At 41.5% G+C, this 24,392-nt stretch overlaps 3 protein-coding genes across 10 annotated transcripts in view; 2 read left to right on the top strand and 1 right to left on the bottom strand.

The window, feature by feature from the left end:
* The first annotated feature begins 388 nt into the window (after positions 1-388).
* Positions 389-6,855, top strand: slc25a20 (solute carrier family 25 member 20). The gene is made up of 9 exons (XM_014131916.1): positions 389-723; positions 3,080-3,172; positions 3,286-3,413; positions 3,537-3,627; positions 3,868-3,985; positions 4,656-4,728; positions 4,932-5,041; positions 5,732-5,856; positions 6,146-6,855. Exons 1-9 carry the CDS (start codon positions 622-624, stop codon positions 6,206-6,208), a joined length of 903 nt encoding a protein of 300 aa, XP_013987391.1. The 5' UTR covers positions 389-621; the 3' UTR covers positions 6,209-6,855.
* A 251-nt stretch (positions 6,856-7,106) lies between these two features.
* LOC106565134 (cAMP-dependent protein kinase type II-alpha regulatory subunit-like) lies at positions 7,107-21,075 on the top strand. 2 transcript variants are annotated; one of them, XM_014131913.2, is made up of 11 exons: positions 7,107-7,192; positions 7,570-7,834; positions 8,987-9,028; positions 9,182-9,321; positions 11,228-11,334; positions 12,856-13,009; positions 13,101-13,202; positions 13,403-13,477; positions 13,578-13,643; positions 13,911-14,049; positions 20,616-21,075. In XM_014131913.2, the coding sequence occupies exons 2-11, from the start codon at positions 7,594-7,596 to the stop codon at positions 20,738-20,740; spliced, it is 1,191 nt and encodes a 396-aa protein (XP_013987388.1). In that variant the 5' UTR covers positions 7,107-7,192; positions 7,570-7,593; the 3' UTR covers positions 20,741-21,075. The 2 variants fall into 2 exon arrangements, with proteins under 2 accessions (XP_013987388.1, XP_013987389.1); XM_014131914.2 differs by having other exon boundaries at positions 7,159-7,834.
* Positions 21,076-21,618: 543 nt separating this feature from the next.
* LOC106565133 (msx2-interacting protein) overlaps positions 21,619-24,392 on the bottom strand; it is a 31,445-nt gene continuing 28,671 nt past the window's right edge. For all 7 annotated transcript variants that reach the window (XM_014131907.2, XM_014131909.2, XM_014131911.2 and 4 more), the window contains one exon: positions 21,619-22,904. In XM_014131907.2, coding sequence (XP_013987382.1) covers positions 22,773-22,904 — 132 coding nt within the window. In that variant the 3' untranslated portion in view covers positions 21,619-22,772. The remainder of the gene's footprint in view (positions 22,905-24,392) is intronic.

Raw genomic sequence — 24,392 nt, forward strand, 5'->3', positions numbered from 1 at the left:
TTATAGCAATGGTTATCAACTGTACTGCAGGGATGGAACATAAGTCGTGGAAAATAGAAGTTTTGGTGGCAGCTGCAGAGAGGTATTTGGGTGTGCAACATTTGACGTCAGAAGAGTTACAGGGTTTGTTAAGTGGTGGTGTCCCATCCATTCAGGCTGTTGGTCTGAAGTAGGACTAAATAGATTTAAATAGTGGAGTATGGTATTTATTTATTTTTGGTGAGTTTAGTGTTAGATGGTAAGGTATTTGTTTTATTTATTTATTTCAAGCAAAGTATAAGGGAGTTATACCCCAGTCTAGTAGGTGGCGGTAATGCAACATTTATTGGATGCCAACTGCCGTTAAACCTCATCAAAGTAGAAGGTCGGACGCTAAATGAAGAAGAACCAAAGCATTTGTGTAACAGACAATTCGGTCCGGGCATTTATCTGGGTGAAAGGTCCACATTGGATGACACTACTGTAGCTGTCAAGAAATATACCTTTCATTTGAACCGACAGTGGTTACACAGGGTTAACCTGTTAGCTAGATAGTTATTTTCCCAACTAGTTACGGATCGTAACGACGCAACATTTTGTGTTTTTCTTTTCTCGTTAGCTGTCTTTTCTTGAACAGAAACCATGTCTAAACAGCAGGCGATAAGTCCAGGGAAGAACTTCTTTGCTGGGGGTTTTGGGGGTGTCTGCTTGGTCTTCGCAGGACATCCACTTGATACCATAAAAGTAATTATTTATTTCTCAAAGTAACTCATTCCTCATCTAGCTAGCTGTTAATAATATCTTGCCTCACGAGCCTAACTTGAATTGTTATTTGCTGCACGCAGAATTCAGATGTATAATTGGTTACTGGGTGTGAGTGTCGTGGCTGTTTACATTTGATAGAGCTCCTGACATTTTCAAGGGACTGTCAGTTAACCCAATGAGCGAGGTCGAGTGTAACATTAGACCTTTGACCTATGTCAATTTCTGTCATATTGCACAACATTAACCCTATGACAGTGACTGGCCTGTCATTACAGGTGAATTATCACATGAGCCACTTATAGGAAGTAAGAAATACACACTGTAAAAGGTTTACTTATTTTCGGTAATTATTTTTATCCTGTGTGCTTGGCATGTGCTTAATATGCATTTTAAATGTATAAACCAACTCCTATATATGTTTGTACAATTTCAAAAGGTTAATTAAACAAAACATTCCAGGGGTTTTATTTTTACTATTTTCTACATTTTAGAATTATAGTGAAGGCATCAAAACTATGAAATAACACACATGGAATCGTGTAGTAATCAAAAAAGTGCTAAACAAATTTAAAATATATTTTAGATTCTTCAAAGTAGCCACCCTTTGCCTTGATGACAGCTTTGCACACTCTTGGCATTTTCTCAACCAGCTTCATGAGGGTTGAGGTCGGGTGATCTGATGCAGCACTCCATCACTTTCCTTGGTCAAATAGCCCTTACACAGCCTGGAGGTGTGTTTTGGGTCATTGTCCTGTTGAAAAACAAATGATTGTCCCACTAAGCGCAAACCAGATGGGATGGCGTATCACTGCAGAATGCTTTGGTAGCCATGCTGGTTAATTGTGCCTTGAATTCTAAATAAATCACAGACAGTGTCACCAGCAAAGCACCATCACACCACCTCCTCCGTGCTTCACGGTGGGAACCACACATGCGAAGATCACAGATGACAGCTTTGCACACACTTGGCATTCTTTCAACCAGCTTCATGAGGTAGTCACCTGGAATGCATTTCAATTAACAGGTGTGCCTTGTTAAAAGTACATTTGTGGAATTTCTTTACATAATGCATTTGAGCCAATCAGTTGTGTTGTGACAAGATGGAGGTGGTATATAGAGGTAGAAGATCAAGTCCATATTATGGCACGAACAGCTCAAATAATCAAAGAGAAACAACATTCCATCATTACTTTAAGACATGAAGGTCAGTCAATCCGGAACATTTCAAGCGCTATGATAAAACTGGCTCTCATGAGGACCGCCACACGAAAGGAAGACTCAGAGTTACCTCTGCTGCAGAGGATACGTTCATTAGAGTTAAATGCACCTCAGATTGTAGCAACACAATAAATGCTTCACAGAGTTCAATTAACAGACGCATCTCAACATCAACTGTTCAGAGGAGACTACATGAATCAGGCCTTCATGGTCGAATTGCTGCAAAGAAACCACTACTAAAGGACACCAAAAAGAAAAAGAGACTTGCTTGGGCCAAGAAACACGAGCAATGAACATTATACCTGTGGAAATCTGTCCTTTGGTCTGATGAGTCCAAATTTAAGATTTTTGGTTCCAACCACCGTGTCTTTGTGAGATGCAGAGTAGGTGAACGGATGATGTCCGCATGTGTGGTTCCCACCGTGAAGCATGGAAGAGGGGGTGTGATGGTGTGGGGGTGCTTTGCTGGTGACACTGTCTGTGATTTATTTAGAATTCAAGGCACACTTAACCAGCATGGCTACCACAGCATTCTGCAGCAATACGCCATCCCATCGAGTTTGGGCTTATTGGGACTATCATTTGTTTTTCAACAGGACAATGACCCAACACACTTCCAGGCTTTGTAAGGGCTTTTTGACCAAGAAGGAGAGTGATGGAGTGCTGCATCAGATGACCTGGTCTCCACAATCACCCGACTTCAACCAAATTGAGAGGGTTTGGGATGAGTTGGACCGCAGAGTGAAGGAAAAGCAGCCAACACGTGCTCAGCATATGTGGGAACTCCTTGAAGACTGTTGGAAAAGCATCACTCATGAAGCTGGTTGAGAGAATGCCAAGAGTGTGCAATGGGTGGCTACTTTGAAGAATTTAAAATATATTTTGATTTGTTTAACACGTTTGTGGTTACTATATGATTATTTGTGTCATATCATCGTTTTGATGTCTTCACTATTATTCTACAATGTAGAAAATAGTAAAAATAAAGAAAAACCCTTGAATGAGTAGGGGTGTCCAAACTTTTGACTGGTACTTATATATCTCTTAATCTATACATAAGTAATGTCATGTGTGTAGGCCTTTAGGGTGAGTCTGTTCATATCCTCCTCTCTCTTAGGTGCGCATTCAGACCATGCCTGTGCCCGGCCCTGGCGAGAGCCCCCTGTATAGAGGCACCTTTGATTGTTTCAAACAGACCCTTGCCAAAGAGGTGGGTAATAGTAGGTGTATGGCTTTTTGGTTTTCCATTCAATGTATTTGTTTGTTCACCACTCTTTGCTCTCTCTTATTCATTCCTTCTCTCTCTCATGTTCTCTACAACAGGGGTTCAAAGGCCTGTACAAAGGCATGGCAGCCCCTATCATTGGAGTCACGCCCATGTTCGCTGTCTGCTTCTTCGGCTTTGGCCTGGGCAAGAAACTACAACAGAAAACCCCTGACGATGTCCTTACGTAGGTGATTGTTCCATAGTAGAGTGTCTTCCCCATTTTTTTTATATGGTGAAATTGTGTGCGGGCGGATGTATGCTTGTGTGTGTGTGTGTGTTGTGCATTACCATCTGCTGTCCCTCTCAGGTATCCACAGCTGTTTGCTGCCGGCATGCTGTCAGGCGTGTTCACCACAGCCATCATGGCCCCTGGAGAACGTATCAAGTGTCTCCTACAGGTGAGGAACGCACTTACAGAACTGAACGTAGGTTAACAAGGATTAGGTTAACTGGGTTTTGGATAACAGGCTGAGGTCAAAGGAGATGCGTTTCAGTGAACCGCACTCACGTGATAAGGAGCCTTGCCATAGACCGGAAGACTTACGTTCCCTGGGCTAACACAGTCTCGTGGCATGAAGAAGGCCAAGGGTTCCAACCTAGTTGGTTACATTACATGTTATGTGTGGATGTGTGTACAGATCCAGGCGGCCAAAGGGGAGGTGAAGTATGCTGGGCCCATGGACTGTGTGAAGCAGCTGTACAAAGAGAGTGGGATCAGGGGAATCTACAGAGGCACTGCTCTCACCCTCATGAGAGGTACTTCCTGACTGAATATTCACTGAGTGTACAAACATGAGGAACACTTTCCTAATATTGAGTTGCACCCCCCTTTTTGCCCTCAGAACAGCCTCAATTAGTTGGGGCATGGACTCGACAAGATGCCGAAAGCGTTCCACAGGGATGCTGGCCCATGTGGACTCCAATGCTTCCCACAGATGTGTCAAGTTTGCTTGATGTTCTTTGGGTGGTGGACCATTCTTGACACACACGGGAAACTGTTGAGCGTGAACCCAGCAACGTTGCAGTTCTTGACACACTCAAACCAGTGCTCCTGGCACCTACTACCATACCCCGTTCAAAGGCACTTAAATATTTTGTCTTGCCCGTTAACCCTCTGAATGGCACACATACACAATCCATATCTCAATTGAACTCAAGGCTTAAAAATCCTTCTTTAAGCTGTCTCCTCCCCTTCATCTACACTGATTGTAGTGGATTTAACAAGTGACATCAGTAAGCTTTCACCTGGATTCACCTGGTCAGTCTGTCATGTTCCTAATGTTTTGTACACTCAGTGTAAGTCTTATACCCGTGTCTCTGATATCTAACTCTTTATCTAGATACTTGTGTTCAGTAGTGATTGTGTAATTAAGACCCCACTGAGTCTTTGCCAGTAATTCTGACAGTTTCTTACCTTGTTTCTCAGACGTGCCAGCCAGTGGGATGTATTTCATGACCTATGAATGGTTGAAGCGCCTCCTCACACCAGAGGGCAAGAGGTGAATGTGTGTTTACTGTGTGTGTATGCAAATGAAACCCTAAGCACATGTGTCTTTGTCCCCACAAAATATATTTTACAGCTGTTTTGTGAATCTATGTATGATTAGCTGTTTATCTGTGTTATTGTTTGTGTGCCGTGTAATTTCTTTATGTCATGGCATATGTGTTGTTTGTAATGAATTGGTGATTGGTTGTTCCACAGCCCCAATGAGCTGAGTGTTCCTAGTGTTCTATTTGCTGGAGGGATGGCAGGAATCTTTAACTGGGCCGTGGCCATTCCCCCCGACGTACTCAAGTCTCGCTTCCAGACAGGTGTGTCTTTGGCATTTCTGACTAAGCCCCATTCTTGGTGTAAATACTGTGTAATATGTATTTCTTACCAGGTTGGGGCAATTCAGTCAATTCCGGAAGTAAACTGAAATTACAATTCCATTTTTACATTTTCCTCATAGAAATCATTGTGGAAAAATGGAAGTAGAATTAGAAATTCAGTTTACTTCCTGAATTTAAATTCTAACTGTAGTATACAGTATATCGCTTACCAACCGTACTGTCTGTTTGGTTTAGAGTAGTAGAGTGACTAAAGGCGTTAGCGTTTTTCAGTTCGGCTGGCGCCTAGCCCAAACTCAGCTAGCCTGACCGAACGAGTGTGCTCGCATACTCCCTTAAAAGACCTTTGCTTGAAAAACGAGGGAAGAAAGCGGCAATAGTACTATTTGTCCATTTTGAAACGCCGTAGACAGTATACACTTCCTCAAAATAGTCAGAATGAATCTAAGGTAAGTCAACAAATCTGGTGTGGGCTCCGAACTTCAGCTTGCCTCCAGAAAAAAAATTGTGTGCCCGGACAGCCCTAAAAAAAACCTAGCCGAAGTCCAAAATGAACAAAAACGTCACAAAATGTCGTCATAAACTCTTCAGAACTGTTTCGGTTGGGAAGCATGCCTTAAGTGTACTGTGTAAAACAGTAGTATGACTGGAGCCCTCTCTCTCTCCTCCCAGCCCCTGAAGGGAAGTACCCTAATGGTTTCCGGGACGTTCTACGAGAGCTGCTAAGGGAGGAGGGCGTGGCCTCTCTGTACAAAGGTTTCACCGCTGTCATGCTCCGAGCTTTCCCCGCCAATGCAGTGAGTACACACGCTCTACTCACATACAGCACATACGGTCTGTTTAACTCTCATCACACTCACTGGTCAGTCAGAGATGGTACTCACACATGCTACGTCCACCATACTCACTGATCTCCTATTACCACTCAATTACAGCATATCATACGCAGAATAAACAGTATGGTTTAGTGCACAAACCTTTTTAAATCACCTGCATTCTACAGTCATAATACCCCTTGCCTGTAGAAATGTTACACTTTTCATGAAGTCAGTTAATGGTGACCACATTGATCTTTTCTCCCCTTAGGCTTGTTTCCTTGGGTTTGAAATGGCCATGAAGTTCCTGAACTGGGCAGCACCCGGTCTGTGATGCCTGTCCACGGCCCAGGCTTAGACGTCAGAGACAGAACTCACTAACACAGTGGAGGCCGACAGTACTCACATACATACACTTACGCAGAGGTACACATTGAACGTCTGACTGGCATACAGACTGAGAAAGACGCACACATTGTAGAGGTGGGCAGAGGGGGGACACACACATTGTTCTCACTCCCTGGTGTTTTACTTGCATTTGTTTAGGTTTTTTTTGTGTTTTTAATTAGAACATTTGTGAATTGAACATGTGCCTTTACTCACTCAGAGTGAGTCTGCATATCAGGGAATTGGTACATTTTCACAGGTTGCGTATAATGTGTGTTGGTATGCCCTGTGTGTGCGTGTATCTCTCTCTGTGTGTGTCTCTGCGTGTGTGTTTAAACACAAAACATATGGCTTTTAAAACATACCAGTACATTAAAACATCCCTGAATAGTCTCATTCCAAACTGTGATCCAATAAAACCAAATCATTGCATTGGAAATTGATAGTTGATTTATTAATGAATGAATGAATAATACTTTTCTCCAAGGTTGTTGCAGATGTAACTTATGCCACAACATGGAGAACCCTCATTGGGCCATTGTCTCATGTTTGTATGTGTCATTATGTATGTAAATAAATACAATGAAATCATGATCTATTTCTAATTTCCAATTAGAGCATCTTATTACACGTGTATAACTATATATTTACTGAGCACCTCGCCGTCAAGGTCTGATACACAATAGGCCTAGACAGGCATGAATTACATTTGATCTGAAAAGTTGTGACAGCCTAGTTACGCCCGGTCAATACTTTCCGATACGCTGCTTCTAGTCTAAATGCGGAAACCCGTAGACCCGTCAATCAACCAGTAGACGCGGACTGGGAGTGGATTAAAATGGGGGGGGGGCAGAACCGCGCTGTGAGCATTTAGCAAAGTATGCATAATATCAGACCATAACTAATATTCGAAAGGCTACATTGCAAGGAGGTCGGTAAATTGGTTACAATTTGTTTGATAGCTGTCAATGGTAGTTTTTAGTAAATGTATTTATGTTTGCCTATACTTCGATATTTGCCATGGCCGCTGATCATTGATCTGGCTCTTTATTCTCACATAGCCTTGGCAACACTGGATATCAGGGAATGCATTTTATATTGGACAGACACTGAAGGTTATATTCAAATGCTATTGTATTTGTACTACTTATGCTATTTAGCATACTTTATGACTTGGCCTGGGCTAAGTTTGACAAATCCCTGGTCTTGGAAATTCTTGATTATTATAGTTATGTGATATTTTTTAGGCCTATTGTTATGGATTAGGCAGATTGTTTTACTCAAATTTGTATTTTTAACTTGTCCAAGATCATTATAGGCTACCATAGTTCTATGATGAGCATCGAGATACCTGTTGGTTTGAAGGACATGCTGCAAGGATACACTGTGGAGGTACTACGGCGCAGACCGACAGATTTGGTTGAATTCGCAATCCAATATTTCACGCGTCTTCAAGAGAGCCGAAAACACGACAAACATGCTAAAGACAGCCCTGTCAATTCTGCCCGAAAGGAGGTGGCTTTTGATGGTAATTCGTTTGAATCCGATGAAGATGAGGACTCTGATGACTATAGTGAGTGACATTTGGCATCTCTATTTTACAATAATCTTCATGATTTGATTATTAAATATATTTTAATCATTTCCCATGTTCTTTATTTCTGTTATAACCTTTTTACTTAATTATTATAACTTTTTACTCGCTCCCACTTGCACACATAATAGGCTACATAAATAAGCGCACAGAATGCATAATGAATCATTATGATATTAGTCTCTATTCGATAATACTATGAAGTCCTTTTTAAGTCATCTGCATGCCAGTTGAATGAGTTCTCATTGTAACGTGAGGGCCCCTGTAGTCATGTGATTTTCTCTTCCATTTCCAGAGGTTATCAGATGATAGGATGCTACTGGGGTTTTAGCCTACTGAATAGCTATTTGTCCTGATTTATTTCATTATTCAGTAGCCTATTTAAAGCAACATGAGATAATGAACGTTTGTTTGAGGGTGTCTCAACCACTTTTGATAAATCAGCTGCTGTACTCTGACAAAAATGGTTAAGGGAGAAAATAAGAGAATGTATCTGGCATGGTAGTAGTACCATCCCCTACTCATTTACTGTTGGATGTATCTATGTAACTATATTTAGACAGAATTGGGTGTAAGCTCAGCCTCCCGAGTGGCGCAGCTGTCTAAGGCACTGCATCGCAGTGCTTGAGGCATCACTACAGACCTGGGTTTGATCCCAAGCTGTGTCGCAGCCGACTGGGAGACCTAAGAGGCGCCGCACAATTGGCTGTGTCGTCCGGGTTAGGGGAGGGTTTGGCCGGCATTTCCTTGTCTCATCGCGCTCTAGTGACTCCTTGTGGCGGGCTGGGCGCCTGCAAGCTGACTTCGGTCGCCAGCTGGATGGTGTTTCCTCCGACACATTGGTGTGGCTGGCTTCCGGGTTAAGCGAGCAGTGTGTTAAGAAGCAGTGCGGCTTGGCAGGGTCGTGTTTCGGAGAACGGATGGCTCTTGACCTTCGCCTCTACCGAGTCCGTAAGATAGTTGCAGCAATGGGACAAGACTGTAACTACCAATTTGGATATCATGAAAAAGGGGTCAAAAATAATTGGGTGTAAGCTAAAGTGTGTCAAATGATTCATAAGAACAACTAATATTGATGTTCAGTGAAACCAACTTCATTTCCAGCACTGAAACATCTCTCTCTTTCTCTAGTGCCACCTCCCACCCCAAATAAATACAGTCGCAGAGTATCTGGTGAGCCTCATCATTGGGTTTTGCATCCATTATATGCAGTGTATGAAGAATCTTATTTCTGTCTCTCACTTGTGTGTTACAGTCACAACATTCCCTTTGGGAGTATTTGTTTGTCCTCAGTGTGTGTCACAGTGTTTTCTCCCCCCCCCCCAGTGTGTGCGGAGGCCTACAACCCAGACGATGATGAGGATGATGACTTTGAGCCAAGGGTGGTACACCCCAAATCAGATGAGCAGCGTCGCAGACTCCAGGACGCCTGTCGAGATATATTACTGTTTAAAACCCTCGACCAGGTAAAGTATTGTATTCAAGCCTCTGTCTTCAGGTATTGAGAATTACTTCTAAGTTAAGAGGAAATACAGTTAGTCTTCCTGTTAGAGTTATTTTATCTTATGTTCGGTTATGAACGAAACAAACACCCTCTCAATAGTCATCCTAACACATTGGAGTTTGTATTGATTTATACTGAACTAAGATATAAACGCAACATGTAAAGTGTTGGTCCCATGTTTCATGAGCTGAAATAAAAGATCCCAAACATTTTCCATACGCACAAAAAAGCTTATTTCTCTCAAATTCTATGCACATATTTGTTTACATCCCTGTTAGTGAGCAATTCTCCTTTGTCAAGATAATCCATCCACCTGACAGGTGTGGCATATCAAGAAACTGATTAAACAGCATGATCATTACACAGGTGCACCTTCAAATCAAATTGTATTTGTCACATGCGCCGAATACAACAGGTGTAGACCTTACAGTGAAATGCTTACTTACAAGCCCATAACAAACAATGCAGTTATAAGAGATAAGAACAGCAGCAGTAAATAACAATAGCGGGGTTATATACAGGGGGTATCAGTACAGAGTCAATGTGCAGGGGCACCGGTGTCGAGGTAATTGAGGTAATATGTACATGTAGGTCGAGTTATTAAAACGACTATGCATAGATAATAACAGAGAGTAGCAGCAGCGTAGAAGAGGGGGCGGGAGGCAATGAAAATAGTCTGGGTAGCCATTTGATTAGATGTTCAGGAGTCTTATGGCTTGGGGGTAGAAGCAGTTTAGAAGCCTCTTCGACCTAGACTTGGTGCTCCGGGTGCTGGGGACAATAAAAAGCCACTCTAAAATGTGCAGTTCTGTCACACAACACAATTCCACAGATGTCTCAAGATTTGAGGGAGCATGCAATTGGCATGCTGACAGCAGGAATGTCCACCAGAGATGTTGCCAGAGAATTTAATGTTCATTTACATTTACATTACATTTACATTTAAGTCATTTAGCAGACGCTCTTATCCAGAGCGACTTACAAAATGGTGCATTCACCTTATGATATCCAGTGGAACAACCACTTTACAATAGTGCATCTAAATATTTTAAGGGGGGGGTTAGAAGGATTACTTTATCCTATCCTAGGTATTCCTTAAAGAGGTGGGGTTTCAGGTGTCTCCGGAAGGTGGTGATTGACTCCGCTGTCCTGGCGTCGTGAGGGAGCTTGTTCCACCATTGGGGTGCCAGAGCAGCGAACAGTTTTGACTGGGCTGAGCGGGAACTGTGCTTCCTCAGAGGTAGGGGGGCCAGCAGGCCAGTGGTGGATGAACGCAGTGCCCTTGTTTGGGTGTAGGGCCTGATCAGAGCCTGAAGGTATGGAGGTGCCGTTCCCTTCACAGCTCCGTAGGCAATCACCATTTCTCTACCATAAGCCACCTCCGTCGTCGTTTTAGAGAATTTGGCAGTACGTCCAACAGGCCTCACAACCGCTGACCACATTTAACCAGCCCAGGACCTCCACATCTGGCTTCATCACCTGCGGGATCGTCTGAGACCAGCCACCAAGACAGCTGATGAAACTGAGGAGTATTTTTGTCTGTAATAAAGCCTTTTTGTGGGGAAAAACTCATTCTGATTTGTTGGGCCTTGCTCCCCAGTGGGTGGACCTGGCTCCCAAGTGGGTGGGCCTATGCCCTCCCAGGCACACTCATGGCTGCGCTCCTGCCCAATCATGTGAAATCAATAGATTAAGGTCTAATGAATTCATCTCAATCAACTGATTTCCTTATATGAACTGTAACTCAGTAGAATCGTATAAATTGTTTTTGGTCAGTATATTTGTGTGAAGCTTGTTGCTGGGTGTCCCAGTTTAGAATGCTCACACACACACAAACATAATGTATGAGTGTTGTTTCTCTCTTTCAGGAGCAGTTCTCAGAGGTGCTGGATGGCATGTTTGAGGTATTGGTCAAACCACAGGAGCACATCATAGACCAGGGGGACGACGGAGACAACTTCTATGTCATAGAGAGGTGTGTGTGTGTGTGTGTGTATTGAATCTATCTTTTTTCTGTGAGAGGCATTAGGCCTAATTATTTGAATCAGTGGAGGCTCCTCAGAGGAGGAAGGGGAGGACCATCCTCAGTGAATTTCAGAAAGAAAAAAATTGTGAAAAAAAAAGCTATCTTTTTTTATTCACGTCACCAAATAACTGATTAAAACACTGTTTGGCAATGAAGGTCTACAGTAGCCTCAAAAGCACCCTCCATGGTGTAGCCGGAGGTAAGCTATTTTCTGTCCTCCTCTGGGTACATTGACTCCATCCAATCACGAGGATCAGAGAATGAATCTAGTACTGAAAGCATAAGCTCCAGCTAGCTGGCACTGCAGTGCATGAAGTGTGGTGAGTAGTTGACTCAAAGAGAGAGAAAAACAATAGTTGAACAGTTTTGACAAATTAATTTCTTCAACAATTAAGAAGAAGAAGAAGCAGCAGAGAGAGAGAGAGCTAGCTATATTTCGTTGTAATGTTTTTCTTCTTAGTTTACCTTTTACTTACTTAGCTAATGCAGCTAATTTAGCCTACTCACAACCTGACTCAAACAGAGATGAACGCTATTTATGTTAGCTAGCTGACTAAGGCTATCCAACATTGCAACTCTTTCAAGACAAGATAAACTTTCGGTTTTAGAAATGTATTGCCACTGCCTGTGTAACTGCTAAACTGCTTGCTGTACACTGTACTGCGTGATTGTATGCATTAATTGGCTTGTGGGTTTACAAACGCAGTAGCTCTAGTTTGTTGACTATAACATTAATATGGTGACAACAATGCAGGCTGTGTAGCGGTTAGTGGTTATGGTATGAAAGTTTGGCTTCGAGAGGTTTTTGCGGCTGGTTATAGACAGCTGTTGTGTTGTGCACTGAAATCCAAAAGCATAGGGAAAAGGTGATAGGAGAGCCCATAGATGCAAGAAGGAATAACGAGCAAAGAGATCATGCTGTTTGTATGTGGCTGCTATGAAAGTTAACTGAGTGTGCGGCTGATCAGGGGTGTATTTATTGTGCCGATTTTGTTGCAAAATGTTTCTTAAACAGAAGCAAAGAGAAAGAAGCGGGGAGGGACCTACCTGAATTTGTACAATAGAAACTCTCATTTTGGACTAATGCTTACACCCCAGATCAGCTAAATACAGGCAAGAGTATGCAAGGCGGTATTGAATGTGTCACTGTCTGTCACCTTGATTACTACAATTTGTCTCTTGACCTGTACAACTATATTATAAACTTTAATTTGCAGGCTAGGTTTTAGCAACCTCGTGATGAGTATATGACAAATGCGAGTATCGCGTAGTAGCCGAAACCCATCGATTTTACATTGAGCTGTGTGAATGGAATATGAATGACAGTCATCCAATATGCTGTAATAGAAATAAGGCCATGCTTATAAAATAAATACGTCCTCCCTCATCTTAAACAGCACTGACCACCACTAATGTGAATGTGATGTCCTATGATTGCTCTGATGTCTTGTGTACCTCTGTGTGTTGTAGGGGCGTGTATGATATTATTGTGCTGATTGACGGAGTTGGGAAATGTGTGGGGAAGTATGACAACAAGGGCAGTTTTGGGGAGCTGGCGCTCATGTACAACACCCCACGTGCTGCCACCATCATGGCCAACCAGGAGGGGGCACTGTGGGGACTGGTGAGTCACAGTAGGAGACCGAACAATCCTACTTTATACGTGTGGGGTTTTTTTCAGTGAGAGATGAGTAACTGGTATGTGTACGTTTTAGGATCGGGCCACATTTCATAGACTCATAGTGAAAAACAATGCCAAGAAGAGGAAGATGTACGAAGCCTTCATTGAGTGTGTACCCCTTCTAAAGTCTCTCGAGGTCTGTTTCATTTGACCACAGCATCTTAAAGTGCTTCACAATAAAAGTGTACTGTGCAGTTTGTTTCAAAGGACACCATAAGAGAATGAATCACATTGCACACACAGAATCCATTGTAAACAATCTTTCCTCTCAGAATGCATGTAAAGATCAATGTATACTTTTATCACACCGTCGTCTGTCATCTTGCTCTTCCTCAGCTCTCTGAGAGGATGAAGATTGTTGATGTCGTGGGAATGAGAGTGTTCAGAGATGGGGAGTGCATCTTAACACAGGTATTGTCGACTTTTACTGTACATTATTTATATTTGATTACAATTCTTCTTTACTTCGTACTGTATCACTGCCGATTCCACTGCATTTCTGCACTCTTAGGGGGATAAGGCAGATTGCTTCTACATTGTGGAGTCTGGGGAGGTGAAGATCATGATAATAAGCAAAGTAGGTGTACATGTTTTTTCCCTTCCCTAGGTGGTGTGTTAGATCTACTGTATAAATAACGAGTTTGCTGTGGGTACCTGCTGCAAGGCACTGTATGTATTGTATGTGTAGCTTCTTTGGAATGTGGTATGACTGGCTTTCCTGCTTTCGCAGCTAGTAAAATGAATGTATCAGTTTGGGTGGTAGATAAGGAAAGGATAACTGTAATTGTTAGATATGGAATCGGTTACAGCAGTATCATCATCATGTCTACATCTCCCTACCTAGACAAAGGCAGGACAGCAGGGTAATGCAGAGGTGGAGATTGCACGCTGTTCTAGGGGCCAATACTTTGGAGAGCTGGCTCTGGTCACCAACAAACCACGTGCAGCATCCGTCTACGCCGTGGGAGTTACCAAGTGCTTGGGTACGTTGTATGTACACACATACAAACCATTACTCTTCAGTCGTGAAAATTGATATTCATGGTCATTCTCTCTGTCTGTCTAAAGCAGTCAAAAATGAATAGATCATGGACTGTATTCATGCGTAAATGAAACGGAATTCCCGTTCCATGCACCTTTCTCACTACGCGTATTCGGACCTAGAATTTAAGCATGAGAATAGCATGCTACTCACCCGCTATTCCGTTTTGGGTGGAGATCTAAGAAATGAAGGTGTGACGGAGGTGTGTCTACAGTATTCTGACCTTGACTTAATTCCCTCATAATTCCACCACCTTTATGTGCAATGAAACGATGAATAAGGTTGAGCAATCTACTTATTTTATGCCCTTGGGGGAATCCCCGTCGCCATCTTGGCGCAAATGATTAGCCAAGCAAGGGAAGTTTGCAATGTAAGGCCCTCAGCCGTCGTTTTAAGTCGGCTTTGCGACTGTATAACTCCCCATAATTCAATTCGTGACGATTGTACATCCGCTAAGAAAAGTCAACGAAAACTTCAAAACAACATCAATGGAGAAGTCAACATACAAGTGTAAGTAAAAACGAATGCAAATAAGTTAGAAATAGTGCTACTAATGCAAATGACAGCACAAACAGGTCTCGTAAAAAGTAAATATATTTTTGTTTGGGTATCTTTTGGAAATTGTAGAAAAAAAAAATCCTTCTTCATAAATTCCAGCTAGGCAGGCTAACGTTAGTTAGCTAATTCATTTGCTAGCTATCATACAGTAGGCGTATATTAATAATTATATATTTAATATAAGTAGACATGCAATCATAATTGACTGTAGCGCATATAAAGCACCCACAAGTTACCGGTGGCTGAAAAGACAATAAGGATGGTCCATTAAAAATAATTCCTGCCTCCCTTGCCCTGCAAGTGTATACTCGGTCAAACGTCATGAAACGTCATCAGAAGTGTTCACTTAATTTGAGGGCTGAGGGGATAGGGTGTGTCTTTAAGTGTTTTATAATATAAGCAATCGGAAATGGTTTAAACTTTCACTTCTATTTTTGATACTTAATTACTTTTGAGCAATTCCATTTACTTTTGATACTTAAGTATATTTAAAACCAACTACTTTTAGACGTTTACTCAAGTAGTATTTTACTGGGTGACTTTTAATTGAGTCATTTTCTATTAAGTTATCTTGACTTTTACACAAGTATGACAATTGAGTACTTTTTCAACCGCTGCCATTCTCCATGCACTCTAATTTACGAATTGATAAGAGCTATTGATAATAACTAGGTAAATTAGTAAGCCGTTTGGATAAGGGGATTGTAAATATAAATGACAAATGTTTTTTAAAAAATCTATGTCACCTTATGATCGCTGGAGACAAATGCGAAACCAGTCACATGACAGCAAACTGAAGCGTTTGAAAATAAGGGAGAGCCGCACACTCTAGGAGCTCAGATGCAACAATGTTATTTCCAACGTTTCGACAGCAAACTGAAGCATATCAACATATCACCTTTTCCACAGTGGAGTTTATGCAATGTTGGCCTTATAACTTGCAGATATGAAATGTGGAGACCCAAGCTATAGGCTTCTGTAGCCATATGCAAATTATAGTATAGCGCCAAACCTACCGAGTTGATTTATGATTGTATTTCAATTTTAACTGTATTTTTACGATTTATATCGTGTTAAAGATCACGAAAAGTCATTCCCATGTAAAATAGCATTTTGAGTGACTAAAATAGCATCCATAATATTTTGGGGTAATAGAAATGGGGAAACTACCAGGAAGTTTGAAAAGACAGGCTGAGTGGGCAGGGAGTTTATTGTCATGAGCTCGCATTGACTGACAGCTGTTTGAAACGCCTATGTCAAGAAACTTGGATACAGTGTGCGGTGTTGCAGTAAAATCATCTCAAGCTAATTTGGTGATACACAAAGCAACTCAAACAACATTGAAATTGCATCAATAACCTGGTTTCCATCCAACCTTTTCATGTGAGTAAAGTAAATAACGGATAAAAAAAATGTCATTACCTGCCTGATGGAGAAAATCTATATATTTGGTAAACGTTCTAAATGTCAACAATATAATAACCATCAAATCGAAGTAAACTTGAAGTCACGCGATGACATGTTGTGTGGTCCTCGCACTACGACTCTGGAAAGCGTGCAGTTTATTAGGCTACAGAAGAAATACATTATAAAGAACTTCACAGGGTGCTGAAAGTGCAAGGTGATGAGCTTGAGGCTCCTTTCCAGTAAATATCCAGGGTCTTATTCTGGTGACATTATAATCGATGCTTGGCTGCAGTTTGACATGTAAAAATAATCTTGCTTTTGTCAATATAATCTCATCATGTGAACTACAGGTGCGCTCTAGCCAACAGCGCCCAGATAGCGCACTTGCCAATATAAGAGTGGGCACATTCACTATATAACTTGTGACGGAAACCTATTTAACTTGTATTTTTTATTCCATACATGGGAATTTAACCGAAACATTTATTTTTATCTGCTCTACATCATCGCGCTCGCACAGCCTTTAATCTGCAACAAGTCCATTTTATGGAAACATCTCTGGTGGGAAAATGCGCCTTTGTTTTTATGCGGATTTTAGAATATTCTGAAGACCTAGCTAGCCAGTAACTAGCTAACACCAGACACAAGTTAAAGGGGAGACAAATATGTGGACACCTGCTCCTCGAACATCTCATTCCAAAATCACGGGCATTAATATGGAGTTGGTCCCTCCCTTTGTTGCTATAACAGCCTCCACTCTTCTGGGAAGACTTTCCACTAGATGTTGGAACATTGCTGCAGAACTTGCTTCCATTCAGCCACAAGAGCATTAGTGAGGTCAGGCACTGATGTTGGGCGATTAGGCCTGGCTCACAGTCGGCATTCCAATTCATCCCAAAGGTGTTCGATGGGGTTGAGGTCAGGCCAGTCAAGTTTTTCCACACCAATCTCGACAAACCATTCCTGTATGGACCTCACTTTGTGCACAGGGGGCATTGTCATGCTGAAACAGGACAGGGCCTTCCCCAAACTGTTGTGACGAAGTTGAAAGCACAGAATCGTCTAGAATGTCATTGTATGCTGTAACGTTAAGATTTCCCTTCACTGGAACTAAAGGGCCTAGGCCGAATCAAGAAAAACAGCCCCAGACCATTATTACTGCTCCACCAAACACTACAGTTAGCACTATGCATTTGGGCAAGTAGCGTTCTCCTGGTATCCACAAAACCCATATTCGTCCGTCGCATTGCCAGATGGTGAAGCGTGATTCGTCACTCCAGAGAACGCGTTTCCACTGTGGAGTCCAATGGCGGCAAGCTTTATACCACTCCAGCCGACGCTTGGCATTGCGCATGGTGATCTTAGGCTTGTGTGCGGCTGCTCAGCCATGGAAACCCATTTCATGAAGCTCCCGACTAACAGTTCTTGTGCTGACGTTGCTTCCAGAGGCAGTTTGGAACTCAGGAGTGAGTGTTGCAACCGAGGACAGACGATTTTTACGCGCTTCAGCACTCGTTGGTCCCGTTCTGTGAGCTTGTGTTGCCTACCACTTCGCGGCTGAACCGTTGTTGCTCCTAGACGTTTCCACTTCACAATAATAGCACTTACAGTTGACCGGGTCAGCTCTGGTAGGGCAGAAATTTGACGAACTGACTTGTTGGAAAGGTGGTACCCTAGGACGGCTCCATGTTGAAAGTCACTGAGCTCTTCAGTAAGGCCATTCTACAGCCAATGTTTGTCTATGGAGAGTGCATGGATGTGGGCTCGATTTTATACACCTATCAGCAACAGGTGTGGCTGAAATTGACTAATCCACTCATTTAAAAAAGGTGTCCACAAAATGTTGTATATACAGTTGAAGTCCGAAGTTTACATACACTTAGGTTGGAGTCATTTAAACTCATTTTTCAACCACTAGACAAATTTCTGGTTAACAACTATAGTTTTGGCAAGTCAGTTAGGACTTCTACTTTGTGCATGACACAAGTAATTTTTCCAACAATTGTTTACAGACAGATTATTTCACTTATAATTCACTGTATCACAATTCCAGTGGGTCAGAAGTTTACATACACTAAATTGGCTGTGCCTTTTAAACAGCTTGGAAAATTCCAGAAAACGTTGTCATGGCTTTAGAAGCTTCTGATAGGCTAATTGACATCATTTGGATGTGTACCTGTGGATGTATTTCAAGGCCTACCTTCAAACTCAGTGCCTCTTTGCTTGACATCATGGGAAAATCAAAAGAAATCAGCCAAGACCTCAGAAAAAAAATTGTAGACCTCCACAAGTCTGGTTCATCCTTGGGAGCAATTTCCAAACGCCTGAAGGTACCACGTTCATCTGTACAAACAATAGTACGCAAGTATAAACACCATGGAACTACGCAGCCGTCATACCGCTCAGGAAGGAGACGCGTTCTGTCTCCTAGAGATGAATGTACTTTTGGTGCAAAAAGTGCAAATCAATCCCAGAACAACAGCAAAGTACCTTGTGAAGATGCTTGAGGAAACGGGTACAAAAGTATCTATATCCACAGTAAAACGAGTCCTATATCGACATAACCTGAAAGGCCGCTCAGCAAGGAAGAAGCCACTGCTCCAAAACCGCTATAAAAAAGCCAGACTACGGTTTGTTACTGCACATGGGGACAAAGATCGTACGTTTTGGAGAAATGTCCTCTGGTCTGATGAAACAAAAATAGGCCATAATTTGGCCATAATGACCATCGTTATGTTTGGAGGAAAAAGGGGAGGCTTGCAAGCCGAAGAACACCATCCCAACCGTGAAGCACGGGGGTGGCAGCATCATCTTGTGGTGGTGCTTTGCTGCAGGAGGGACTGGTGCACTTCACAAAATAGATGGCTTCATGAGGATGGAAACTTATGTGGATATATTGAAGCAACATCTCAAGACATCAGTCAGGAAGTTAAGCTTGGTCGCAAATGGGTCTTCCAAATGGACAATGACCCCAAGCATACTTCCAAAGTTGTGGCAAAATGGCTTAAGGACAACAAAGTCAAGGTATTGGGGTGGCCATCACAAAGCCCTGACCTCACACCTATAGAAAATTTGTGGGCAGAACTGAAATACGTGTGAGCAAGGAGGCCTACAAACCTGACTCAGTTACACCAGCTCTGTCAGGAGGAATGGGCCAAAATACACCCAATTTATTGTGGGAAGCTTGTGGAAGGCTACCGAAACGTTTGACCCAAGTTAAACAATTTAAAGGCAATCCTACCAAATACTAATTGAGTACTAATACTAATCCTAACTGACCTAAAACTGAATTTTTACTAGGATTAAATGTCAGGATTTGTGAAAATCTGAGTTTAAATGTATTTGGCTAAGGTGTATGTAAACGTAGGACTTCAACTGTATAGTGTTTCTTTGCCATAGATGAATTGTGAAAACTTGTAATTATATTTGCTGATACCCACAGTAAAATTTTGGCCACAGTAGAGTAGCTATCTCGCTATATAAACCATGCCCGCCCCTCCGCAAACATGCCTTCTCTGATGTTGGTTACAAGGCGGAGAATATCATGTTACCATTGGTGTATTCGTTTACATTTTGCATCATTCCATTACATCATTAGTTTACCTTTCTTTCCTCTGTCACATTTGTGTGGTTGTTCCTGAGGATTGCTACCAGTAGTGGATCATATTAGGCTAACGTATTACAAGCTTTGCATTAATTTGGAACATGTAACCTATTTGAATCATTATGGAATGCAGACCATAGTTAGCAGTTTGAACCTGGAGCCTTGGCGGACGGCGCACAGTTCACAACCACTGGACCGTTGTCATCACAGTTCCATAATTAGTGAGGATTATTAGGGTAGATTTATAGGGCAACTGGACAAGTTCAGGTCAACCCCTATTGTACATTTTTCTTACCTTCCGATGTTTCATGGATTGAACAATTTGAATATGGCAACTTCCAGGTTCAATCAAACCACTGTATTTTTGATAAACCAATATATTTTGTGAAAATGTTCTCTAAAATATTTTTTTATAATTCATAAATACTTTCCTAACCTTAAATAATATACAAGATCAGAGTATTTTTAAATGTATCAATTGGTGCTGAAAAGTAGACATATGCATGTATTTACATTCTGAACCGTTCTCGCCATTATATTCTAATGAGTCTGTTGAGAAAATCTGAATTAAACGTACTGAAAACCCAGCAAGTGGGAGGGTTTTCAGCAGTTTAATTAAATGTATTCAGCGCACGTGAAGGGAACCATGCCTGCAAAGCATTAGGCAGCTATGCATCTGAATACCAACTACTGAGACGTGCATAGGAAAGGAATACATTTCTTAAGTCTGAATCGGGCCGATAGCGCCCGATTAGTCTCAGGAGTGCTGATCTAGGGTCAGTTTAGTCTTTTAAATGATGAATAAAAGGGGGACCAGATCAGCACTCTGACACAAGGACACTTTATAAACACAGGCCCAGTAGATCAGTATGGATGTAGATCAATAGCCTTTTAAAGAATTTTACTTGACACCCCCCTCTTTCTCATCTCTCTTGCAGTAATAGACATTCAGGCATTTGAGCGTTTGCTGGGTTCCTGTAAGGAGATTATGAAGAGGAACATTTCCCAATATGAGAACCAGCTGGTAGCTCTGTTTGGTTCTAGTGTAGATTTGAAACATTAATGTATAATTGTCTTTGTAAGAAATGTCACACACAAGAGTACTTCCTGAACACAAACAGGTGGATACACAGACTGTCTTTAGTAGTACTAAATTATACACAGTGTGCATACTTACACCAAAACATACTGCTTGACATTTAATTGTAGAATCTACAATTGACATCCATGTTACTACGTGAATGGCGTGAAATGACTGACCATTTTATTTACATTTAGCTACTAGTATTTTCTTTATTTTTTTAAATCATTGTGATAGTTTCCGTATTCTTCACCATGTTGGTAAATTGTTAATGTATAATTCTAGCCCAATAAAGCTTCCTCAAATGCCGTTTTAAACTGACTTTGACTAAAGGTCCATGACCAATCAATCAAATATTAACATGTACTTTGCTTTTTTATGTCAAGACTTGTTTCACCTGCAGATAGTGGGACTTCATAAATGTAATCCCTGTTGAAAACCCAAGGGGTCAATATGTTGTCATCGCATGAATGGAAGCTGCTAATTTGCAATTTGTTTTTTTTTGCAATGACATTTTTCATTAAAACAAAGTTTGAAATGTGCTGTGGCACACTGTAGTTCATTGGACTTTAAGTGGTGTGAAAGCCAAGGGTGGCTGGGTGTGTGTAAGGACTTGGCCTGTGTCACTTATGCAACAATTCCAATGCACATTAACCCCTCTGATAGACAGTATCAGTGATTAAATGCTATTGAACTATGGAAATGAATTCCATTATTAATGGAACGTTCTAAATACTTGACAATGTGAAGGGAAGTCCCCTAACCCAACACCACATCCTGTATCAATCAATATGTTACATAACCCTTAGGAATGAAGTAGGCCTTTACTGAACCGTAACAGAATACAGATTATATTTACACAATGTTCAAACATTTATTTCAAACAGACATCATCTCAAAGAGAAACAACAATGACAAACATCCAGATGAAATAAAAGAGCTCATTTAATGTTCAAGTTTTCTGGATTGTTTTTTTATTGGAGTAACAAAATGTGATGTGCCCTCAGCAAACTCCACACGAGAGTTTGCCAACCTGCTGTATTAGAAGCATTTACTCCACAAAATCAAGGGGTTTCATCTGCGTCCTTCCTTACAACCCCAACAATCCCACCTTACCATCTTGTATTTCCACGGTTGGTTGGAAGTCTCTTGGTGTCAAGTCGTCTCAAGTTCCATTTTGTCCGTTTTAAATATTTAAAATATTTACAGAGTCCAGTATTCCAAAAACTCTTTAATCCCACTGTTGCTCGTATAATGCGGAAACAGGTGGAAGGGAAGAGCCTTGTCTGGTTTGAGTAGAGAGAAAATGGAACAGCAGAGCTGGTGGAATCAAAGGGGTTTGTTAGGCTGACACTGTCCTCTCTACAAGATCTAGGAGTCCCAAATGGCACCCTATTTCCTTCGTGTACTACTTTTGACCAGGGCCCTAAGAAGTGCACTATATGAGGAGTAGGGAGCCATTTGAGACATGCCCTAATAGTATTTTGAAGTTAATTCTTTCTCCTCTATGGGATAGGCTGAAAAATGACATTGAAATGTCTGTTTTTGCCATTGTTGTACAATGACCTATGATCCTTTATGAAAAATGAACCATAATCATTAAAAAGATGAAGAAAAAGGCCACACAGTTAGTCACTCATTCTTTTCATCAAACATCCAGATTTTTCTTCAAAGTATCTCCCTACGTAAAAATAAAACTCCCCCAATAAATACAAATACAGCAGGAAAAAAAAAAAAAATTGTCCAATAAGAATGGACACATATAGGGCTCTGGTCTGGTCCATCCCTGAGCTCGCTCTTTTGAGAAGGACAAAAATACCAGGATTGACAAAAAAAAAGGAAAAAAGAAATTGATATGGAAAAGGTAAAAGTTCCAATAGGACGTTATTCCTACATGTTCCCAGTGTCTCCAGGAGCAACGATCCTGCCATTCCTCTTGGTTCCTGAGGCTCAACGTTAAGTACGTCCACTGAAGAGAAGAGGTGGTTCCCTTTTCCCGCTGGGGGAGGGGTTGTTAAACGGAGGTGATGACGATCATGAGGTGAGGGGAGATATTGGAGATCCGGTTGAGGAGATCAGGGGCTAGCCGGGATAAGTGGCTCTCTGAAAACTCACATGGTGGGAATATCTGCAACACGTAGGCAGGCTAGAGAAGAGAGATAGAAATGGATCAATCTAAAGACACTTATAAAATGTAAAACAACTCACACATACAAGTAAACTTAATTTGTCTCTATATTTTGGATTTGAGATCAAATGTTTTATATTGGCCTTGCATCGCAGTGTTGCGGCATCACTACAGCCTGGGGTTCGATCCCGGGAGTCCCATAGGTCAGCGCACAATTGGCCGAGCGTCGTCAGGGTAGGTTTGGCCAGGGGGGGGGGCTTTACTAAGCTCATCGTGCTCTAGCGACTCATTGTGGCAGGCCGGGTACCTACAGGCTGACTACGGTCATCAGTTGAATGGTGTTTCCTCCGACACATTGGTGCGGCTGGTTTCTGGGTTAAGTGAGCAGGTGTTAAGAAGCGCAGTTTGGCGGGTCATGCTTCGGAGGACGCATGACTCGACCTTCGCCTCTCCTGAGCCCGATGAGACAAAATCGTAATAATGAAATTGGGGGTTAAAATGAAAAACAATAATAATAAATGTATATTAAGCAACAGGACAGCATGTCACCTTTTATTTTAGGGTAATTTCATACATATCCGTTTTAGCATTCAGAAATGAAAGAGCCTTATGTTATCCACCAGTTTGAAGGCGTCATAAGTAATTTGGGCAAATTCACTTAGTGTATAAAATGTCTAAAGTTTAGTATTTGATCCCATATTCCAAGCACAATGACTACTACAAACTTGCTGGATGCATTTGCAGTTTGTTTTGGTTGTTTTTCGGATTATGTTGTGCTCAATAGAAATGAATGGTAAATAATGTATTGTGTCATTGGAGTCACTTTTTGTAAATAACAATAGAATACATTTCTGAACACTTCTACATTAATGTGGATGCTACCATGATTATGGATAATCATGAATGAATCGTGAAAGAAAGTTAGAGCTATAAATATCATACCTCCCATTATAGGTAATGTTTTGGGGGCCTTGTCCATTTAACTTTCTCACTCCTCATTCATTCATGATTATCCATAATCATGGTAGCAGCCACATTGATGAAGTGTTAAGAAACATTCTTATTTACAATAGTGACGCCAAAATGACAATATTATTTACCATTCATTTCTATTAGGCACAACATAATCTGAAACATCCAAAACGAACTTAAAATGCATCCAACAAGTTTGTAGAGTCACAAGCTTGATGTAGTCATTGCATGCTAGGAATATGGGACCAAATATTTAACTTGACTGCAATGCTGCCTTTAAAATCTCAATATCAACTCATTTCGGGATAACAATTAACTTCCTTACTGTGATTGTTTTCAATTAAAATTGTCAAAAAGAAACAAAAATAGCTTCTTAGCAAAGAGCAATTTCTCAAGCAAGAATTTAGCTAGGACTGTCTGGGAGTGGTCTGAGTGGGGAGGGGAAAACTGAAAACTAGCTGTTTGGCAGAGGGTTTTGGAACTCTTTCTTATTGGTCTATTAACTAATTTACCGCCTGGTGATGCCACCAGGCA

This window comes from Salmo salar, chromosome ssa12 (genome assembly GCF_905237065.1).
Source record: "Salmo salar chromosome ssa12, Ssal_v3.1, whole genome shotgun sequence".
Lineage (NCBI taxonomy): Eukaryota > Metazoa > Chordata > Actinopteri > Salmoniformes > Salmonidae > Salmo > Salmo salar.

Bases quoted from the DNA above. Each gene is read 5' to 3' on its own strand.
- slc25a20 (XM_014131916.1), top strand. From the start codon at position 622: ATGTCTAAACAGCAGGCGATAAGTCCAGGGAAGAACTTCTTTGCTGGG. The intron at 724-3,079 runs GTAATTATTTAT...CCTCTCTCTTAG, and splicing joins ATCCACTTGATACCATAAAA to GTGCGCATTCAGACCATGCC. The intron at 5,042-5,731 runs GTGTGTCTTTGG...CTCTCCTCCCAG, and splicing joins CAAGTCTCGCTTCCAGACAG to CCCCTGAAGGGAAGTACCCT.
- LOC106565134 (XM_014131913.2), top strand. From the start codon at position 7,594: ATGATGAGCATCGAGATACCTGTTGGTTTGAAGGACATGCTGCAAGGA. The intron at 13,478-13,577 runs GTATTGTCGACT...CTGCACTCTTAG, and splicing joins GGGAGTGCATCTTAACACAG to GGGGATAAGGCAGATTGCTT. The intron at 14,050-20,615 runs GTACGTTGTATG...TCTCTCTTGCAG, and splicing joins GGGAGTTACCAAGTGCTTGG to TAATAGACATTCAGGCATTT.